Source organism: Thamnophis sirtalis, unplaced genomic scaffold, assembly GCF_051295495.1.
Source record: "Thamnophis sirtalis isolate CommonGarterSnake01/CBP01778 unplaced genomic scaffold, rThaSir2_p1.2 scaffold_13, whole genome shotgun sequence".
NCBI classification, from domain to species: Eukaryota; Metazoa; Chordata; class Lepidosauria; order Squamata; family Natricidae; genus Thamnophis; species Thamnophis sirtalis.
The window spans coordinates 57,808,208-57,827,948 of record NW_028261393.1 but is presented as its reverse complement, the minus strand read 5'-3'; the positions used below and the strand labels follow the sequence as shown (position 1 = coordinate 57,827,948).

Here is a 19,741-nt window from a genome sequence, read left to right as displayed (position 1 = left end):
AAGAGAGAGAGGAAAGAAAGAGAAGGAGAGAGAGAGAGACAGAGAGAGAGAGAAAGAGAGAGAGAGGTGATGTGTCCATGCTAAGGGTAGCACTTTGGCCCCACTCCAACTGAGGAGATAGCACCAGGGCAAAGCAGAGATTATCCCTAGAGGAAAACCAAGTTTGATTTCATTGGAGTTATATTTAAATTTAATTAAAAAGAGTTAAATCAAAGGCAGCTAATGCCATTACTCTCTATGAATTTAATAATTCACCTTTTCCCTCACCTTAAAAATTTATTTCCACTGCAACTTCTGAAGAGGCTCTGGGGAACCATTACCCGGAGCTTTCAAGGGTTGGAGAGATGAAGCTTTGACCAAATAGCTTGTGTAAGCATCACGCGCCGGCCTTAAAGCTAGGAGAAACCCAAGTCCTATTCAGGTGCTAAACTTGACAGGAGATTCAGGGGCTGCATTAGGAGTGGGTTCTAGAACAAAGAAGACAGCCATGCCCTGTTGGGTTCATCAGTTCTTATTTAACAGAAAAACAGAATGGCCATGGATGGCAAGAAAAAGAAATCAGTGAGAGTGGGACTAACTTTTGACTTTCTGCTGGCTTCCCAATGTCTTTCTTTATGGGAAGCCGACAGAGAGCACCAGAAATCTATCATCTATCTATCTATCTATCTATCTATCTATCTATCTATCTATCTATCTATCATCATCATCTATCTATCTATCCATCATCATGTATCTATTATCTATCTATCTATCTGTCTGTCTGTCTATCTATTCATTGTCTATCTATCTATCTATTTATCATCTTTCATATCTATCTATCTATCTATCTATCTATCTATCTATCTATCTATTGATCTATCAATCTATCGATCAACCAACCAACCTACCTACCTACCTACCTACCTACCTATCTATCTATTATTTTTCTCTTTCTTTCTTTCTTTCTTTCTTTCTTTCTTTCTTTCTTTTCTTCCTTCCTTCCTTCCTTCCTTCCTTTCCCTCCTTACTTCCCTCCCTCTCTCTTCCCTTCCCAGCAGGCATATAAGTGGCTGCTGATGGGTGGTTCAGGGAGCAGGGGATTGCGGGGGACTGGCTGGGAAACTGTCACCGAATGTTGAGAATGAAGATCTCACATCTATAGCAGCAGCCTGGCAGCGCAGCAACAAATCTACAGTACTGAAGTAGCCACCTCTTTCCCCAGATTTCACTTGTTTACTTCCACATTCATCCTGAGAAGGAATGACTAGGTCATAAATTATAGCTGTGTGAAATTTTGAAGCTGGTACTTCCAGCTTTTGAGCTGAACATCTCAATGGTTACCTCACAGAGAATGGTAAGCAGGCAGCACGATTTTACATCTTGGAAAGCCTTAGGAGAAAAACTCCTGGCACATTAAACTGGAAAACCGTATTTCTTCTGTGCATTGCTACTAAGTGCCCCACTAAAGTTTTCACAACTTACATTCTGTCCGTATAAAGCAGTTTATTTCTTTTGGGATTGTAGGCAGCCATTTCCTTCTCAGTTTTAAATTACCTAGCATCCAGATTTACATACAATCTGTGGTCCCTTCAGAGTAGTCCCCCCCCCCCCGCTTTCAGTATGTGAGACCATCCGCAGGCTTAAATTCTACTTTTCCTATTCAACTTTTTCTGTTTAATTAAAATTGTTTTTAATTAAAATGCAAATATTCCAGGACTGGAACAATAAATTGTTTACACTAGACTGAGAAAAAGCTCTCGGCGGCTTTAGCGGAGTGGATTTCAGTTGTCAGCTCTACATTCAGACTTCACTCTTCGGTGGAAAGAGAGAGAGAGAGAAAGAGAGAGAGAAAGAGAGAGAGAGAGAGAGAGAGAGAGAGAGAGGAGAGAGAGAGAGAGAGAGAGAGAGAGAGAGAGAGAGAGAGAGAGAGAGAGAGAGAGAGAGAGAGAGAGAGAGAGAGAGAGAGAGAGGTGAGTTTCCCCTTCGCAGATTGGCTTAATCTACTCTAAACAAGGGAAAGCTATCCCAGTTTATATCAAGGATTCGGTACAAAATGTGATGCCATTTCCAATGTTCTCCACTGTTAAAATATAACTAGAATACTTCATTCTCCTGGGCAAATCCGCTACGGGAAAAGCAGTGCTCATAAAACGAGGAAATTTGGTGTCTACGGCTACATGTTTCCCATTTTGTTTGTTCCAGGTTTATCTCTGGATGCAAGTTCTCTCTGAAATAGCACTTAGCAATAGCACTTAGATTTATATACTGCTTCACAGTGCTTTCCAGCCCTCTCTATGCGGTTTACAGAGCCAGCCTCTTGTCCCCAACAGTTTGGGTCTTCATTTTACTAACCTCAGAGGGATGGAAGGCTGAGTCAACCTTGGTTATTGGTCTTCCAACATTACCTAGTTGGTGGTTCTAGTTAGCAATAGCAATAGCAATAGCAGTTAGACTTATATCCCGCTTCCTAGGCTTTCAGCCCTCTCTAAGCGGTTTACAGAGTCAGCATATTGCCCCCAACAACAATCCGGGTCCTCATTTTACCCACCTCGGAAGGATGGAAGGTTGAGTCAACCCTGAGCCGGTGAGATTTGAACAGCCGAACTGCAGAACTGCAGTCAGCTGAAGTAGCCTGCAGTGCTGCATTTAACCACTGCGCCACCTTGGCTCTAGTTCCCCAGAGGATGGTTCTTTGAGCTATTCCTCAACCTTGAGTTGGTCAGGATCGAACTGCTGGTATTGAGGAGTGAGCCTGCAATACTCCACTCTCACCACTGACCTACCACCGGCTCTTACAAGAGAAAGGAAGGAAGCGAAAGAAGGAAGGGAGAAAGAAAAAGGAGGGAAGGAGAGGAAAGAAGAGGGAGAGCAAAAGAGAAGGGAAATAAGACATGAAGGGAGCAGGAGAGAAAGAAAAAAATGGAGAAAAGAAGGGAAGGAAGGAGGGAGTAGAGAGAAGAAAGGTAGAAAGAAAAGGGCATGAAGGAAGGAGAGAGGGAGGGAAATAGGAAGGGAATAGCAGTAGCCCTTAGACTTATATACCGCTTCACAGTGCTTTTACAGCACTCTCTAAGCGGTTAACAGAGTCAGCATCTTGCCCCCTCCTAACAATCTGGGTCCTCATTTTACCCACCTTGGAAGGAAGGAAAGCTGAGTCAACCTTGGTTATTGGTCTTCAACCTTACCTAGTTGGTGGTTCTAGTTCCCCAGAGGATGGTTCTTTCCTAAAGCTATTCCTCAACGTTCACCAAATGGTTGATGAATAGATTGTCTTCTTCTACCTTAGATATTCCCTTCGAGGTCTTCTTCTTCTTCCAGATGGCCACATCTGAGAAGTCCGATGTGTCACAAGTCAGACACAGGACACTATCACAAGGCCACACTCAACCTTGACCATTTAAGATGCGTGAACTTCAGCTCCCAGAATTCCACAGCCAGCCATGCTGACTAGGGAATTCTGGGAGTTGAAGTCCACACACCTTAAATGGCTGGCTGGGGAATTGTGGGAGTTGAAGTCCACCCATCTACAAGTTGCCAAGGCTGACAAACATTGCTCTAAACAATTCCTTGGCCCGGTGAAGAGAGATTTTAATTATTATTTTTTAATTTTATTGAGTATTTATATGCCGCCCTTTTCCCTGAGGGGACTCAGGGCGGCTCACAACAATCAGGGGAAGGGAGTGCAAGACAAGACTTAAAAAGAAAAAGAATCGTGAATAAAAGAAAATTATCCATAAAACACAACATTCACTCAACATTCGGGCGGGGTGAGAGTAATCCTATCCCCAGGCCTGACGGGATAGCCAGATCTTGAGGGCTGTGCGGAAGGCCTGGGACTGTGGCGAGGGTACGGATCTCCACGGGGAGGTTGTTCCATAATGTCGGAGCTGCAACTGAGAAGGCTCTCCTCCGCGTAGTCGCCAGTCGGCACTGACTGGCGGATGGAATACGGAGGAGGCCTACTCTGTGCGATCTGATGGGACGCAGGGAGGTAATTGGCAGAAGGCGGTCTCTCAAATAGTCAGATCCACTACCATGGAGCGCTTTATAGATGCTTCATGCCAGTCGGTGGCATTGCCACCTAATGTGAAAGGCCCAGAAAAATGTAGCCCTTTGTGTACATGTTGTCTCTGTGAGATCTAATTACACCTCTTTGCTGTTGTGTTTGTTTGCTGGTTTCAAAGGGAAGAGGCTATCCTGGACTGCCAAGGTCTGTCTCTCTGGAAGGCCTGAGAAGGCTGGCAACACAATTACAAGAGCGTAAACAGCCATAATTGTATGCTAAATGCCTTTGGAAAAAGCTGAGTGTTTCTTAGCTCAAACTCCCACTTGCTGAGACGTTAGAACAAACAGTGCATTAGTGAACACAGGAATGAGGGGGAAGGAAGAGGAAAAACCTTATAGCTGCTTTCCTATTTGTAGCTCAGGGTTGACCGGCAGGGTCCTTGGTGCTCTTTGAGCGTGGTGGGCTTCCTGCAGAACTTTCATAACACAAACTAGGTAATATCATTGATGCAAGAAGGGAAGGAGGCTTGTGGAATGGAGAAAATAGCAGCAGGAGGAAGAGGAGGAGGAGGAGAAGGAAGAGGAAGAGGAGAAGGAAGAGGAGGAGGAGAAGGAGGAGAAGGAAGAGGGCGACAATGACAATGAAGAAGAGGAGGAGGTGGTGGGGGAGGTGGAGGAGGAAGAGGAAGAAAGGAGTAGGAGAAGGTAGAGGAGGAGGAGGTGGTGAAGGTAGAGGAGGAGGGAAGAGGAGGAGGAGGAGAAGAAGAGGAGAAAAGGGGGGAGGGGATGAGAAGAGGAGGAAGAGGAGGGAGAAAGGAGGAGAAGAGGAAAAGGAGGAGAAGGAAGAGGGTGACAATGAGAATGAAGAAGAGGAGGAGGAGGAGGAGGAGGAGGAAGAGGAGGTGGAGGAAGTGGAGGAGAAGAGGAAGAGAGGAGAAGAAGAAAAGGAAAAGGAGGAGGAGGAGGAGGAGGAGGAGGAGGAGGAGGAGGAGGAGGAGGGCTGAAGGGGTCCTTGGTGCTCTCTGAGCTTGGTGGCTTTCTTGCAGATGTTGCATGACCCAACTAGGGAACATCATCAGTGCTAGAAGAGAGTGGGATTTAGTCTCATTAATGATGATATTCCCTGAGTCAAGAAACGTCTTCAAGAAAACCCCCAAGCTCAGAGAGTAGCAAGGACCCCAGAGTAAGGAAGCATTTAAAGAAAACGAGAACCTGTTAGGAACATTTTATGAAATCGGTATCATAAATTGTTTATGGGAGGAACTGACATGTGGTACACCATAAAATGGATACTTGGTACATTGCGTGGGGGTGTATACATACACACAGACATATATGTCTCAACTCATCCATTGTGGAGAGACACTAAACCTCATGCTCACCTCCCAACCTCTCTCAACTAAACACTGTGTCCCTGCGGTTAGCACACACCACAGAACAACAGAAAGTTTCACATCTATTCAGAACACGCCAACTTCCTCTTTCTCCTGGAACAGGTGGCCCAGGCAAAGCTCCCCCAAAGAGCTAAGCTATTCTGGGGCTCTACTCATTTTTTTTTTTTAAACCCCAAAGCTTCAAGTGAGCATCAGGGTGCATCTTCTCGCCTTCGTCCGGAAGATCAAAGCTGGTTGATCAAACATTCCCCCCCCCCAGCAACTCTGCAATCGGGGAGGTGAACTCCAGTGGTTTGCAAAGTCAGCTACAAGTCAATAATTTATCTCACACTGCAAACAAGCTCACCTTGTGGTCCACAGTGCTGTGAGAAGAAAATGCTCTCCGGAAGGGTGACGTGTACCAGCCGTTGAGTTCCCAGTTTAAATCAAAATCCGAGGCCATTGGTTCACTGACTGAGGTCAGCTACCCCTCCAGGTTTCAATCTGGGCTCAGGAAAACCTGCCTAGTGTAGCGTGTTATCTACCCTGTTTCCTGAAAATAAGACCTCCCTGGATAATAAGCCCAATCGGGCTTTTGAGTGCATGCACTAAGATAACCCCCCCCCCGAAAACAGGCCCACCCTAAAAATATTGCAACACAACAGCAGCCATGAGGTGACCACATTCACCAGCTCCTGCATCTCAAAAATAATGACCTCCCCGAAAATAAGGCCAACCGCTTATTTCAGAGGTCAAAAGAAAATAAGACCCTGTCTTATTTTCAGGGAAACATGGTATCAGGCCACAAGAACCAAAAACAAGACCTTACTAAATCTTAGTAAGTCTTAGTAAAACTTAGAAATCCTGCCAAACTAATACTCTGAGAAATTCTAAGGAGGAGCCTTCTCAACTCTCTTTCTCCCAACCAAACTATCTCAACTTCGCTATCTCTTGGTCCTCTGGAATGCAGCCCCTCCCTCCCTCCTGGGAATCCAGACCATTTTCCACCACGCAAGTTACAATGCACAGGAGTTTGCGGTGGGATCGTCTGTTCTGATCAAGGCTTCCCAACAGCCTGAAGCAAACTCCTGGTCCTGGCAAACCCCCCTTTTGTTAATTTACTGTGAATTCTGCTCGTTCACATCTAGCAAAGTCTTTTGAGGGAGGATTTACAGTCACAGACCTTATCTGGCTTGGAGAGCTGCCAGGCTTATATCTGCAAAACCTGGCAAGGAATCTCAGAGAGTCACGAATCAATTAAGTGAACTAATTGTCTCCTGCAAACTCCACTCTCCTTTCGCTCCTCTTTTATTCCCTCTGGGAGGGGCCATTCATCGTCCACCTGTGGCCTTACTCCCAAGTCGACCCCTGTTCTTTAGCTGTTCCCTTCTCCTGGCTGCTCTGCGCATGTGCCCACTGGGAACAGGCTCCAGCTGTTCTTCTGCCTCACTGATGTCTGACTCTGAAGGCAGCTGATAACTGTCAGATGGCCCTGGCCCCCTCTCTGCCCCCTCTCATGGCCACCAGACATTATGAAGTTAAACCCAATCTCAGGTACCCAAAAATTATCTTTAAAAAAAAACCCACCCACCCCCCGATTTCTGGGAATATCATGATGTTATCTGATGGTATTCTGCATGCTTCTAGCTGGCTGGGGGGAAATCTCATGTTATTTAGTGTGATGCATAGACAGAACTATTGTGGTTTGTAAGTTCTGCTCCTCCTTCTGCAACTTCTCTTCCCCCTCCTCCATTTTCTCCTTCTCTTTCTTTTCCCCTTCTTTCCTGCTTTTTTTAATACATACCATATATATGTTATTTTTCGGCAATAACAACCAACAAGAGAGAGAGGAAGAGTTGCATCTTTGGTAAATAAAAAAAGGGATTGCCCATGCATTTATGCCATTTTATTACCCATCTGTCTATGCCATTCCAGCCACGTGGCTTAGCAGGGTGGTTTAATCCAATAAACGAGGGTGAAGCAAATTAGAGGTCAGAGCAACATACGAACCCTCGATCTCCTCGTTGCAAGCCAGGTGCCTTTTTTATCAGGTACCCCTGTACAAAGAAAAAAAAAATCTGGAATCTCCCGCGAAAGAAGATCCCAAACCAGATTTGCTCCTTAGAATCAGAATCCCTAGAAAAAGAGTGAAGATCATCCCTGGGTCCCCTTAGCTCAACAAGGCCAGGGAAACAATTCACAGGATTAGAACAATGGGCAAACGCCATCTGTTTTCACTTAGTACGGTGAAGCAAAAGACAAAAAAAACTCACCAGGAAACTATTTTTTTTTTAAATGCATTGGGCTATAATAGATTGCATTACCCTGTTTTCGCAATGAATAGCCTTTTTTTTTTCATGCTGGGGTGGGAGGGGAAACACCACCACCCACCCCCCCAGTGAAAGTAGGGCAATGAAAGTAGAGGTAGTTCTCGACTTACAACATTTAGTGGCTGTTCAAAGTTTCAACAGACTGAAAAAAGGTGACAGATGTCTGTTTTCCCACACTTATGACCATGGCATTACACTTACAGTCCTTCTTAGGGAATAAGCAATAGCAGTTATACTTATATACCGCTTCATAGGGCTCTCAGCCCTCTCTAAGCGGTTTACAGAGTCAGCCTATCGCCCCCCACAGTCTGGGTCCTCATTTCACCCACCTCGGAAGGATGGAAGGCTGAGTCAACCCTGAGCCGGTGAGATTTGAACCGCTGAACTGCAGATAACAGTCAGCTGAAGTGGCCTGCAGTACTGCACCCTAACCACTGTGCCACCTCGGCTCTTTGGATTGTCTTTAAAGACCAGACTGTGAATTACTCAGCTGCCCAACATCCGTACCGATCTCAGTTTGGGTTTGTGGCTTGATTAAAAGTTGGCCGAAGAAGACTTCTGATCCTCCCCAAAGAAGACATTTTGCTTCTTTCTTCCCCTTCTTGTTGTCATCCTTTTTATCTCTAGGTATCTCTATTAGTCTGCAAATAATTAGGGTCAGACAGTTTGTAGCCAAGAGACACCAGAACAATTTCAACAACTCTTGTGATTAGTAAGCACTACCGTGTTTCCCTGAAAATAAGATTGGGTCTTATATTAATTTTTGCTCCAAAAGACACACTCTGGATTATTTTCTGGTGAGGTCCTGGTTTCTAGGACATACAGTACTGAATGCATCCACCTGGTTGATAATCTTAACTGGGTCTTATTTTTGGGCTTAGGGTTTATATTATGAGCATCCTGAAAAATTACGTTAGGGTTTATTTTCCAGTTGGGTCTTATTTTGGGGGGGGAACAGGGTATTAACCAGTTGTCCTTCAAGGGAAGAAGCATTTTTAGCATTTTCTGTTTTTCATCTGTTCATCCAGGCTTCCTTTTGGCCACTGCAGTGCACGGAAACTGTAGCTATTTTTAAATAAATATTTGCTTAAGCTAACCCAAACTCTCCTAACATACAGAAGTTCTAACACATACACCACACACAGGCACACGCACACACTACAAAGCCCTGAAGCCAAGAAGGAATCTGTCAACTCCACCAAAGATGGGTCTGTTAGAGCAGGACTTTATGATGGAGACCAGCAGATGGATGGAGAAAGCAGGAAGGCCATAAGAGAGGAAACAAGGATTATGGGTCTGAAGAAGCAAAACGAAAGGGAGAATTCCCACAGGAGGGGAGCTTCGGCCAACGAACATGATGACCTCTTCCATCAAAACTGATTGAATCAAACCTCAGGGGAAAGATGAGAATTGAGGCAGAAGATACTTAGATTCTAATTATTATTAGAATCCCCCCATTTGGAGCTTTCGAGGTATATGACAACTGCACTTCCCAGCATTCCCAGCCAACATGGCATTTGATATTTCAGCCAGGAACCATGGGGACTGTAGGTGCAATGTGTTCAAAAGGAAATGCGGAACAACACTGTGGTAGGACATCGTGCTTGTCCCCAAAATGCTTTTTGGAAAGGCAACTGGACTGGTTTTTTTTTCCCTTGAGGAAGAAGAAGATGTTTCGCTCCTCATTCAAGAAGCTTCATCATAACCTACAAGGTCCCTTCCAACTCTGTGAATTCGAATTCATCTAAGATGATCAAAGGCCTGGACACAAAAACAGGAAGAACGGTTGCAGGAACCGGGCATGTCTAGTCTAGTGAAGAGAAGGACCAGGGGAGACATGATAAGCAGTCTTCCCATATTTTGAGGGGCTGCCAGAGAGAGGAGGGGGTCAAACTATTCTCCAAAGCCCCCAAAGGCCAGACAAGGAATAATGGATGGAAACTGAACATGGAGAGATTCATCCTGGAATGAAGGGGACATTTTTTTGTCAGTGAGAGCCATCAACCCATGGAACAGAAGTTGCCTTCGGAAGTTGTGGGAGCTTCATCACCGGAGGCTTTCAAGAAGAGACTGGACTGCCATCGGTCAGAAATGGTGTAGGGTCTCCTGCTTGGGAGGGGGTTGGACTAGATGACCTACAAGGTCCCTTACAACTGTGTTAATCAGTCCAACAGCATCTGGAGGGCTAGATTACCCACGATAATCTAGTCCTGGGTCTTCACCTTGGCCCCGTTTCCACATGCCGAGACCGTGATGAAAACCATGTGAATTTCTCCAAGCAGCAAATACTTGGCGCATGACAGTCGGCTTCTTATTCTGCTTTTCATACCCCTGTTAATTTCTGTGGGGAATCGCAGACCCCATCACTCAGCCAACAGCTATTTTAAAAAAAATAATCATCCAGCACAAGGTTCCCCAAAAGCGAATTCTCTCCCCTACGTGCAGGCACCACCACGCGGCAGTTCAAATCTTTCCAAAAGGCCTCTGGGATTTCTCCAATTTTTTTAAGAATCACAACCTCCTCCAATGACTTATTAGCAAAAGGTTTCGGCTTTTGCTGTCCCGACTTTGCCGTTTCAACGCGTCCAGATGTCCTGTTTACAGAACACGGAGACCCAATTCTGGTTCCACATTCTTTGCAATCCGGGGAAGAATTGAAGAAATGACAGTAGAATCTCACCTCCTTCTTTTCCTCTCTGCCCCACCCCTAATCCTGCAACCAAACAATTTCCTTTGATTTAATTAGCTTAGTTTCAGATGCTATTGGACAGATTTTAATCCATCAGCTACATACCACGAGTCTGGTGAGGCTTTCTCTTTCTTTCTTTCTTTCTTTCTTTCTTTCTTTCTTTCTTTCTTTCTTTCTCTCCTTCTCTCCTTCTCTCTTTCTTTCTTTCTCTCTCTCTCTCTCTTTCTCTCTTTGTTTCTTTCTTTGCTTCCTTGCTTTTTTCCTTTCTTTCTCTTTCTTTCTTTCTTTCTCTTTCTTTCTTTCTTTCTTTCTTTCCCTCCCTCTTGTCTTTCTTTTCTTGCTTTCTTTCCCTTCCTCCCTTTTTTCTTCCTTTTTGCTTTCTTTTGTTGTCTTTCTTTCTTTCCTTCCTACCTTCCCTCCCACCCTTTCCCTCCCTCTCTCCATTCCTCCCTTCCTTCTCTTTCTTTTTCTCTTCTTTCTCTTTCTTTCTTTTTCTTTTCTTCCTTCCTTTCCTCTGTTCTTTTCCTCCCTCCCTCCCTTCCATTCCTTTTTCTCTTCCTTCCTTCTCTCCCCTTCCCTCCCTCCTCCTCTTTCCTTCCTTCCTTCCTTCCTTCCTTCCTTCCTTCCTTCCTTCCTTCTTTCTTTCTCATCAAAATAAATAAATAAATCCATAATAATTTGGGGAGGGGGCAGGAGGTAAACAATCTGTAAAATAAATTAAGCTCGAAAATAAAACACACTCAAATTTTCGGTGGCTTCCGCATCCCCCTTGTGACAACTGCACACCTCACACCTTTTCTTTCTCCCTGCGGAACCAAAAGGATAGATTTGGCAGTGCTCCCATATGCGCCAATTAACTATTGCTAAAGAATTTATTACAGCAACAAAATAATGTAAAAACACACTCTCAACAAAGCCCCTCATGCTATCCCCTTCGGCAGACGGAGGTTCCTATCCAAGTTTGATCAAGACTTTGGAGCGAGTGAGAAGAACTGGAGAATGGGAATATTCTGTGGAAGGGCCTTAGAGCTGATGAGGTCAATTGCTTCTAAGAAGCAAGACCGATTCTCCTGCTCCTGCTCCAGGAAATCTCTTGGGCTCCCAGTCCCTGTGGAGGAAAGGAATCCAGCTTTGGATTCGTCCAGGAAAAAGGATCTGGTCTGCAGTCTATAGGCCCACAGCTACCCCTTGTCCTTTCTATTTACCTACCTATTTGGTGAGTTTAAGCTCCTTCTATAAATGCTTATTTTCTCAGTTTGATGTAATTGGTCTACTGTGAATGCCTTATGTAAATCAAGTTCTTTTTAAATCGTGCCTCCAGCCCCCCCAAAAAAATACAGCTGGCTTTTAGGAAAATGACTCGGTTCATTTTAATGTTAGGAAGGGAGGGATTTCTCACCTGCCAATTTTTTTTCTGTTCCTTAATTGAAAGCCATCGTGTATCCCCGAAGATAAGACAGGCTATTATTTTTCTTTTGACCCCTGACATAAGCACTTGGCCTTATTTTCGGGGAGGTCTTATTATTTCTGAGGTGCAGGAGGTGACGAGCGTGGACACCTCATGGCTGCTGCTGTGTTGCAATATTTTCGGGGAGGGCTAATTTTAGCGCATGCGCTCAAATGCCCCATTGGGCTTATTATCCGGGGAGGTCTTATTTTCAGGGAAACAGGGTAGCAAGTGAGGAATTCTGGGAGTTGAAGTCCAGACTTTCAGGAACAGCTGTGCTTCGTTTTCTTGCCTCCTGAAGCATCATTAAATTCCCCAGTCCTGACCCACTTTCCCCCCCCCCGAAGACTTGTCAAATTGCATCAGTCTTACTCCCAAGTAAATCTGCCCAATATTGCACAGTATAATCTGTTAGACTTGCATTCCATACCCCAGCAATGTAAGAGAAATCCACAATAACAACATACTATTAACAAGGAATTGCATTCAGCGGGTCATAATTTCTTTATCCAGTGTCCGTTGTTTCCAAATCCAGTCTGAGCTCAAGTATTATGTTCAAATGTTTCTTTCCTTTTATCCCACAACTTCATTTTTTTATCACCAAATGTTGTACGAGCATCCCAAGATAAGGAAAGAATTTTAAGATGGAGAATTTGCAGGATAATTGATTTCTCTCTTGGTCGACACTTAGATTTTAGGACATCCTTAAGTTACACACCTTATAATTTTTTACATGGTTGTAATCAGAGGTGAATGGGACACGGTGGCTCAGTGGCTAAGACGCTGAGCTTGTCGATCAGAAAGGTTGGCAGTTCGAATCCCTAGCACCGCATAACGGAGTGAGCTCCCGTTACTTGTCCCAGCTTCTGCCAACCTAGAAGTTCAAAAGCATGTAAAACTTCTAGCAGAATAAAATCCTCAGGGATTCTTTTACCTTCACCTCCTATTACAGGTAAAAGTAAGGTTTCCACTCTCACATATGTGCTAGTCGTTCCCGACTCTAGGGGGCGGTGCTCATCTCCATTTTGAAGTCAAAGAGCCAGCGCTGTCCGAAAACATCTCTGTGGTCATGTGGCCGGCATGACTCAATGCTGAAGGCGCACGGAACTCTGTTCCCTTCCCACCAAAGGTGGTTCCTACTTTTCTACTTGCATTTTTACCTGCTTTTGAACTGCTAGGTTGGCAGAAGCTGGGACAAGTAGCAATAGCAATAGCAGTATCAGTAGCAGTTAGACTTATATACTGCTTCATAGGGCTTTCAGCCCTCTCTAAGCAGTTTACAGAGTCAGCATTATTGCCCCCAACAATCCGGGTCCTCATTTTACCCACCTCGGAAGGATGGAAGGCTGAGTCAACCTTGAGCCGGTGAGATTTGAACTGCTGAACTGCAGATAACAGTCAGCTGAAGTGGCCTGCAGTACTGCACCCTAACCACTGTGCCACGTCGGCTCTATAAGTAATGGGAGCTCACTCCGTTACGCAGCGCTAGGGATTCGAACCGCTGAACTGCTGGCCTTTCTGATCGACAAACTCAGCCTCTTAGCCACTGAGCCACTGTGTCCCCTGTTTAAGTAAGAGACTCTAGATCCTTCTGGACAATGGCTGTCTAACCTCTTCTGCAAAACCTCCAGCTATGGAGCATAATAACAAACGAACAAACAAGTTCATATTTGGAAAAGCCCCAACCTTCCGTGTGAAACCACAGAATCAAGTGGACCATGGTTCAAATTAGCCAAGGTTTTCTAGGGTCAAACCAACTCAATCCTGCCTACTTCACAAGAGTTGTAAGTACAAAAGAGAAAGTATGGAGAAAGACCGTATGCGCCTTGGACTTTTTCTGCTCCCAAAAATGGCTTTGCTTACAACCTCTGGATTCCTTGCATCTTCTTCTTGTTCTCCTTATTAAACCCTTTCCGAACGTATCTTATTTATGCAGCTCTTTGACTCCCCCTCAAAAATATTAAATCTCCAGTCTACAACATGCCTGAAAAACCTGTAAGCATCTTGGCGCAGGGATCGGTTGTGCTAATCCCATCAGGCTCCATTATACAACTCCGGGGTGATAGTGCCAATAGAGATATCAAATTAATGCAGGATCTTCTGCTTCCCTGAGGCCACCTGGAACCCAGTGGAGATCCTGACAGCTAAAGGATTGTCCTGACTCAGAAGGCTGACTTGAGATGAAGAGAGAAGAAAGGCCGGGTGGATCAAATGGGGGGGGGGGGTTGGAGATGGTTGTGGCCCACCAGCAGATCTGGTAGCAGAGTCAGACACTGAGGAGGTTGGGGAGGAGCATGGGCAAAGTCCTGGAGGCTGGGGAAGGCTCGGACGAGGGCTCTGCTTCGGAGGCAGAGAGGGGGCCAGGGCCATCTGGCAGTTCTCAGCTGCCTATGTAGCTAGACATCAATGGGGCAGAGGAACAGCTGGAGCCTGTTCTCAGTGTCCGCATGCGCAGAGCTTCCAGAAGAAAAGAAACAGCTCAAAAATCAGGGTTGACTTGGGAGTAAAGCCACAGGTGGACAGTGAATGGCCCCTCCCATAGGACATAAAAGAGGAGCGAAAGGGGAGGGGGCTTTTGCAGGAAACAATTCATTCATTCGTTCCTTAGATTCATTTCAGGAGTGTGGAGATCTGTCCGTGAATCCCAGAGACTCTGTGCCCAGCCTTTCCTTGCAGAGCACCTCATTGGGAAAGTGTTTACATGGCAGCTTTCCAAGCTAGATAAGCTCTGTGGTCATAAATTCACCTTTGAAAGACTTTTGCTGAATGTGAATGAGAGGAATTCACATTCGTTTAACAAAAGGGGTTTTGTCGGGACCAGGAATGTGCTTTTTGGGGAAGCCTAGGTCAGAAGAGAAATGGGGAGATTTGTGCCACAAATGCACGACCCAATTCAGACGACCCAATTCAGACAGAAAGGAAAGTCAACTTTCCTTTGTGTCCTTGTCGCGGTGCGTCTGTTTCTCACCCAATGAATTCAGCGTGGTCCTTGCCGAAGGCTGAGCAAAACAACCATCTTCAGATATCGATAGAGATTTCTCCTGCAACTGGCAGCTACAGCCATCAATCTTGCAAGCACTGACTTTCCATTCCCTGAGCTGGTTATATTTAGAAAGGACGATCTGCATATTCTGCTTTTCAGAGCATGACACAAGAGACGGCCTTTCCTACTTATCCACCAAGCAAGCAGATCCAAACCCTGGTTCTCTCCCCCCAAAACCACCTCAGGTTTTCACCAAAGTAGACATTCCTGGAAATGAAGAGATCCTTTCTTAGTAAGTAAGCAAGACCACATCTAGAATTCTGCACCCAGTTTTGGTCACCACAGTATAAAACAAATGTAGAGACTCTAGAAAGGGTGCAGAGCAGAGCAACCAGGATGATGAGGGGACTGGAGGCTGAAACATAACGATGAACGGTTGCAGGAACTGGACATGGCTAGTCTAGTGAAGAGAAGGACCAGGGGAGACAGGATAGCATTGAAGGGCTGCCACAGAGAGGAGGGGGTCAAGCTGCTTTCCAAAGCATCCGAAGGCCAGACAAGGAATAACAGATGGAAACTGAGCAAGGAGAGATTCAACCTGGAAATAAGGAGGAATTTCCTGACAGTGAGAACCATCAACCGATGGAACAGAAGTTGCCTTCGGAAGTTGTGGGAGCTTCATCACTGGAAGCTTTCAAGAAGAGACTGGGCTGCCCTCTGTCAGAAATGGTGTAGGTAGGGTCTCCTGCTTGGGCGGTGGAGGGGTTGGACTAGATGACCTACAAGGTCCCTTCCAACTCTGTTATTCCGTTAAATCTGAAGATTTTATCTCTCTCTTAATCTGTATTTCTTCTTTGAGGTTCTACACATCAGATGGATGTACCACCAAAACTGAGCCCTGGATGGTCACGTGAGCAAAATTCAGATGCTTGGCCACGGACTCATATTTATGACGGTCTCCGTGTCCCGGGGTCACGTGATCTGCTTTTGTGACCTTCTGACAAGCAAAATCAACAGGAAGCCATGTTCGCTTAATGACCGTGTTACTCACTTAACAACTGCAGGGATTCTTTTAACAACAGTGGCAAGAAGTGTCGTAAAATTGTGCGAAATAGAGCTGGAAAAGTCCTCGGGTGGGGGGGCTGGACTAGATGACCTACAAGGCCCCTTCCAACTCTGTTCATCTGCCTGTTCATCTGAAATGGTGTAGGGTCTCCTGCTTGAGCAGGGGGCTGGACTAGAAGACCTCCAAGGCCCCTTCCAGCTCTATTCGGAATTCATCAAAAGTGGGGGGGCATCTTGGCCGCTGGAAGCTTTCAAGAAGAGGCCAGACTGACATCTGTCAGAAATGGCGCAGGGCAGGGATGGATAATCTTGTTGTCGTCACATGCCAAATGCACGCACGCACTGTCGCATGTGCGCTCATGCCTACAGCCATAATGCGATGCGCGACACCCCCGCATCCCCCACACCCTGCGCATGACACCCCTGAGTTCCCTTGCCCCCCCCCCTGCGCATGCACACGAGACCCCTTCTGCCTCCTGTCTTGGGCCTAGCAGGCCTCCCTGAAGCCTCCTGGGACCAACATTGGCCACCGGGGGGGGGGGCATGCCGCACTCCATGTGACCCCCTGCCCCCACGCATGGGCAGCAGAGACAGGTGGCCGGCCGAAGGCGCACACACATGCACGGTGGAGCTAAGCTGGGGCAACGGCTCACGTGCCCACAGAGAGGGCTCCACATGCCACCTGTGGCCCATGTGGCATAGGTTTGCCATCATGGGTGTATGGTGTCCTGTTTGGACGGGTGGTTGGACTGGATGACCCACAAGGTCCCTTCCAATCCCGCCATTCCGTTAAACCTGAGGATTTTGTCTCTCAAAGCAACCCAGGATAGCAAGAATTGGGGGTTTCTGCAGTCCACCCTGAGGAGCAGCCCCAGCCATAAATCCTTCAGCATCTCCCAAAGATTTAACACAGTTGAGGAGAGCAAAATGGGCAGATAAGGTGAGGACGTCCTTAACCGCCTTCAGCCATCTCCGAAATCGAAAATCTCCGCTAACCTTCTCTGCTCTTTCCAGGCAAAGCCTCTTTCCCACTTGATTCTCCACTTGATCGGTTAACAGAAAATATATACCCTCCTCGCCCGCGCCAGGCTCGATAAACAAGGGAGCATGCGTTGCCTTTCAGATGACACCTCCAATGCTCGGTGGTAACAGCTTCTATTAAATTAATGATGTTACCCACACCATGAATTAGGCAAATTGTATGCAAATACTGTTTGAGTAGCAATACAGCGGTTATCAGCTGTCTGCAAAAATAAATTAGTTTGGCAGGGTAAAGATATTGTGGAGCGGCATATTTAATTGAGTGCTAATTTTATTGTGATTATTACTTTTAAGTAACAACAGCGTGGTTATTAAGCAACATAATGTGATGAGTTTACACAGAACTGATAAAAAAAAAATATCTTCCTCATTGAGCCTGGCAGGAAGATTATTCCGATACGGAGTAATTTATGGTTTCCATAAATGCCTGTTTTTTTTTTTTAAGGTGCTATGAAAAATAAACGACGATAAAATAAATACAGCTTGACACATTTTGGGGAATTCCAAGCCAGGCAGCTCCAATGTGTTTGGCAAAATGACAGGAGCAGTTTCACAGGCAAAGGTGTTTCTCTCTCCCTCTTTTTTTTTTTTTTAAAAAAAGGTGATTATTGTGATTCACAATTCCTACCAGCTCCACAAATCAGCAAAAACACCTAAACCAACACCTTCCAGGCATGTGCAAAGCGGGCCCTGCCAAAATATCAACCTCTTTTTTCCCTCCCTCCATTCCTTCCTTCATTCCATCCTTCTTTCCTTCCTTCTTCCTTCCTTTCTTTAACTTTGTGGACCGTCTGCAGCCTCGTTGGAAGGGACACAATCTGGAAACCATTTTATAATTATTATTTATTATCCGTCTCATGATTATTTCCCCAAGTCTCCAGGAAAAACACAAATTACGACACACTTGTTCACTTGGCAAACTCCAACATCAAGCAAGCCCAAATACTGGCAAATACACTTTCCAAATGATTTTCCGAGGCATCAAAGCATCCATGGTTTGGTTTTTTTTCCTTTTCTCAATGTAAAACTGATTTCCAATAATAACAATAACAACAACAACCAGTAAAATTACCAATAATTACCAGTAAAATTACCAATAAAAAAATACCAGTCAATGGTATTTGTGATGCATTTTTGAATGTTCAGTTGACTTTCATGTTTAATGAATAAAAGTTTATAATAATTATAATAATAATAACAATAACAACAGCAATAATAGTCTCCCCCTCCCCCCAAACTGAAACCTTGAAATATCTGGGCTCAACTTAAAAGCTCAGCTATTTGCAGGAGGGGGGGGCGGGCGCTGGGGGGGGGGGTGAATAGGAAAACAATTTCCCCACTTTTGCAAAACCAAATTTCTCTTCTCCCCTCCCTCCCTCTTTCTCCCCCCCCCCCACAACATTTTTCAACTCTTTGTATTTTCAAGACTTTTTTTGCTTGCTTTTTTTTTAGTTGAAAAGAAGGGCGTTTCGGAGGGGGGGAAGCAGATGGGAAGATGGGGATCCCCGCGTATCGTTTGAATGCAGCCCGGGGCGCATTTTTCTTTTCTTTTTTTCTTTTGCAAAACCAACCCGCGAGAAATGCAAAGGTCGGGGTGAGAGAGAGGGAGAGGTAGGTAGGCTCCTAGAAGTCCCACTCCCCTTCATTTGGGGAAAGAGAGAGAGGGGCGTGATGCGGGACAGCAGCCGAGCAGACCTGCTCCAACTTGGGTTCAAGCGCGCGGCGGCGGCGGCTTGACGGGCATAGGATGGCGAGGAGGGGAGACGGCGGTGGAGGATGGGTCAGGGGGTGCGTGAGTGTAAGAGGAGGGGGGGGAGAGGAAAGGTCCCTGAACACCCCTCCCTGCATTTCTCCCCGAGAAGGACCACTCGTCAACTTGGAGCATCCAAAGACCGCCGAGCGCGACGCGCGCCACGGCACGGCACGGCTCGGAACGGGCTCGGCCGGGCGGCTGCTGCTGCTGCCACCGCCGCCTCGGAGAGTTTTCTTTCTCGGCCAAGGCAAGACGAAATGAAAGCCAAGCCAGCCAGAAAGCAAGCGCGCGCGAGAGAGAGATGGCTGATGGAGGGGAAGAGAGAGAGAGGGATGGAGAACAGGATGCAACAAAGGGCTTGTGAAATCTGGCTTCGGAAAGACCAAGAAGGGTGGGTTGCTTGGCCAGGGAGATGGGGGGGCTTCCAATTCACCTCTTCTTTCCCCCCCCCGCCCCAAACACCCCCCCGCGCCTCCTCCCGGCGTTGACACCCCAACCCATCCTCCCCTGCCTGCTCCCCAGCCGCCCTCCGCCGACCTACCACTGCTGCTCCAGATCCCAGTCCTTGAAAAAGTCGAATAGATCCATGGTCGCGGACGAACCGCCGGAGCCCAGGCGCCGCCCCCGCTTCTCCTCCGCCGGGCTAGGCGAAAGCTCCGGGGCAGGGCTGCAGAGGCGGCGGGGAGGAAGAGGAGGAGGAGGAGGAGGCAGAGGAAGCAGAGGGGGGCGAGGAAGGCATGGGGCACAGCGGCCAGGCGGGCGGGCGAGCCGGGCAGCCTCTGCGCCCAGCCGCCGCGCCGCGCTGCGAGGAGGACTGGCCGGCGGTGGGAGGGGAGGGCTTAGAAGGCGGTCGCCGCCGCCGCCGCCGCCGCCTGCTCGGGGAGCGGGGCTGCCTTCTGCCGCCTGGCTGACTGGCTGGGGAATCTCAAGCCACCGCTCCCCACAAGGGGAGGAGCGAGAGGCAGCGGCCACCGAGCGGCCGCGGCTGGAGCATGGCTTGGAAGAGGAGGAGGAAGAGGCGGAAGAGGGGGAAAAAGAAAGGAAGAAGAAAAAAGAAGCGAGGGGCGCGTTCCCAC

The 19,741-nt window shown here is 46.7% G+C and overlaps 1 protein-coding gene across 1 annotated transcript in view; it reads right to left on the bottom strand.

Annotated features, from left to right (window-relative positions):
- The window catches only part of AFF2 (ALF transcription elongation factor 2), a 276,604-nt gene extending 257,176 nt beyond the window's left edge, over nucleotides 1-19,428 (bottom strand). The window contains exon 1 of the mRNA XM_087728202.1: nucleotides 19,207-19,428. Coding sequence (XP_087584328.1) covers nucleotides 19,207-19,253 — 47 coding nt within the window. The 5' untranslated portion in view covers nucleotides 19,254-19,428. The remainder of the gene's footprint in view (nucleotides 1-19,206) is intronic.
- Nucleotides 19,429-19,741: the final 313 nt, after the last annotated feature.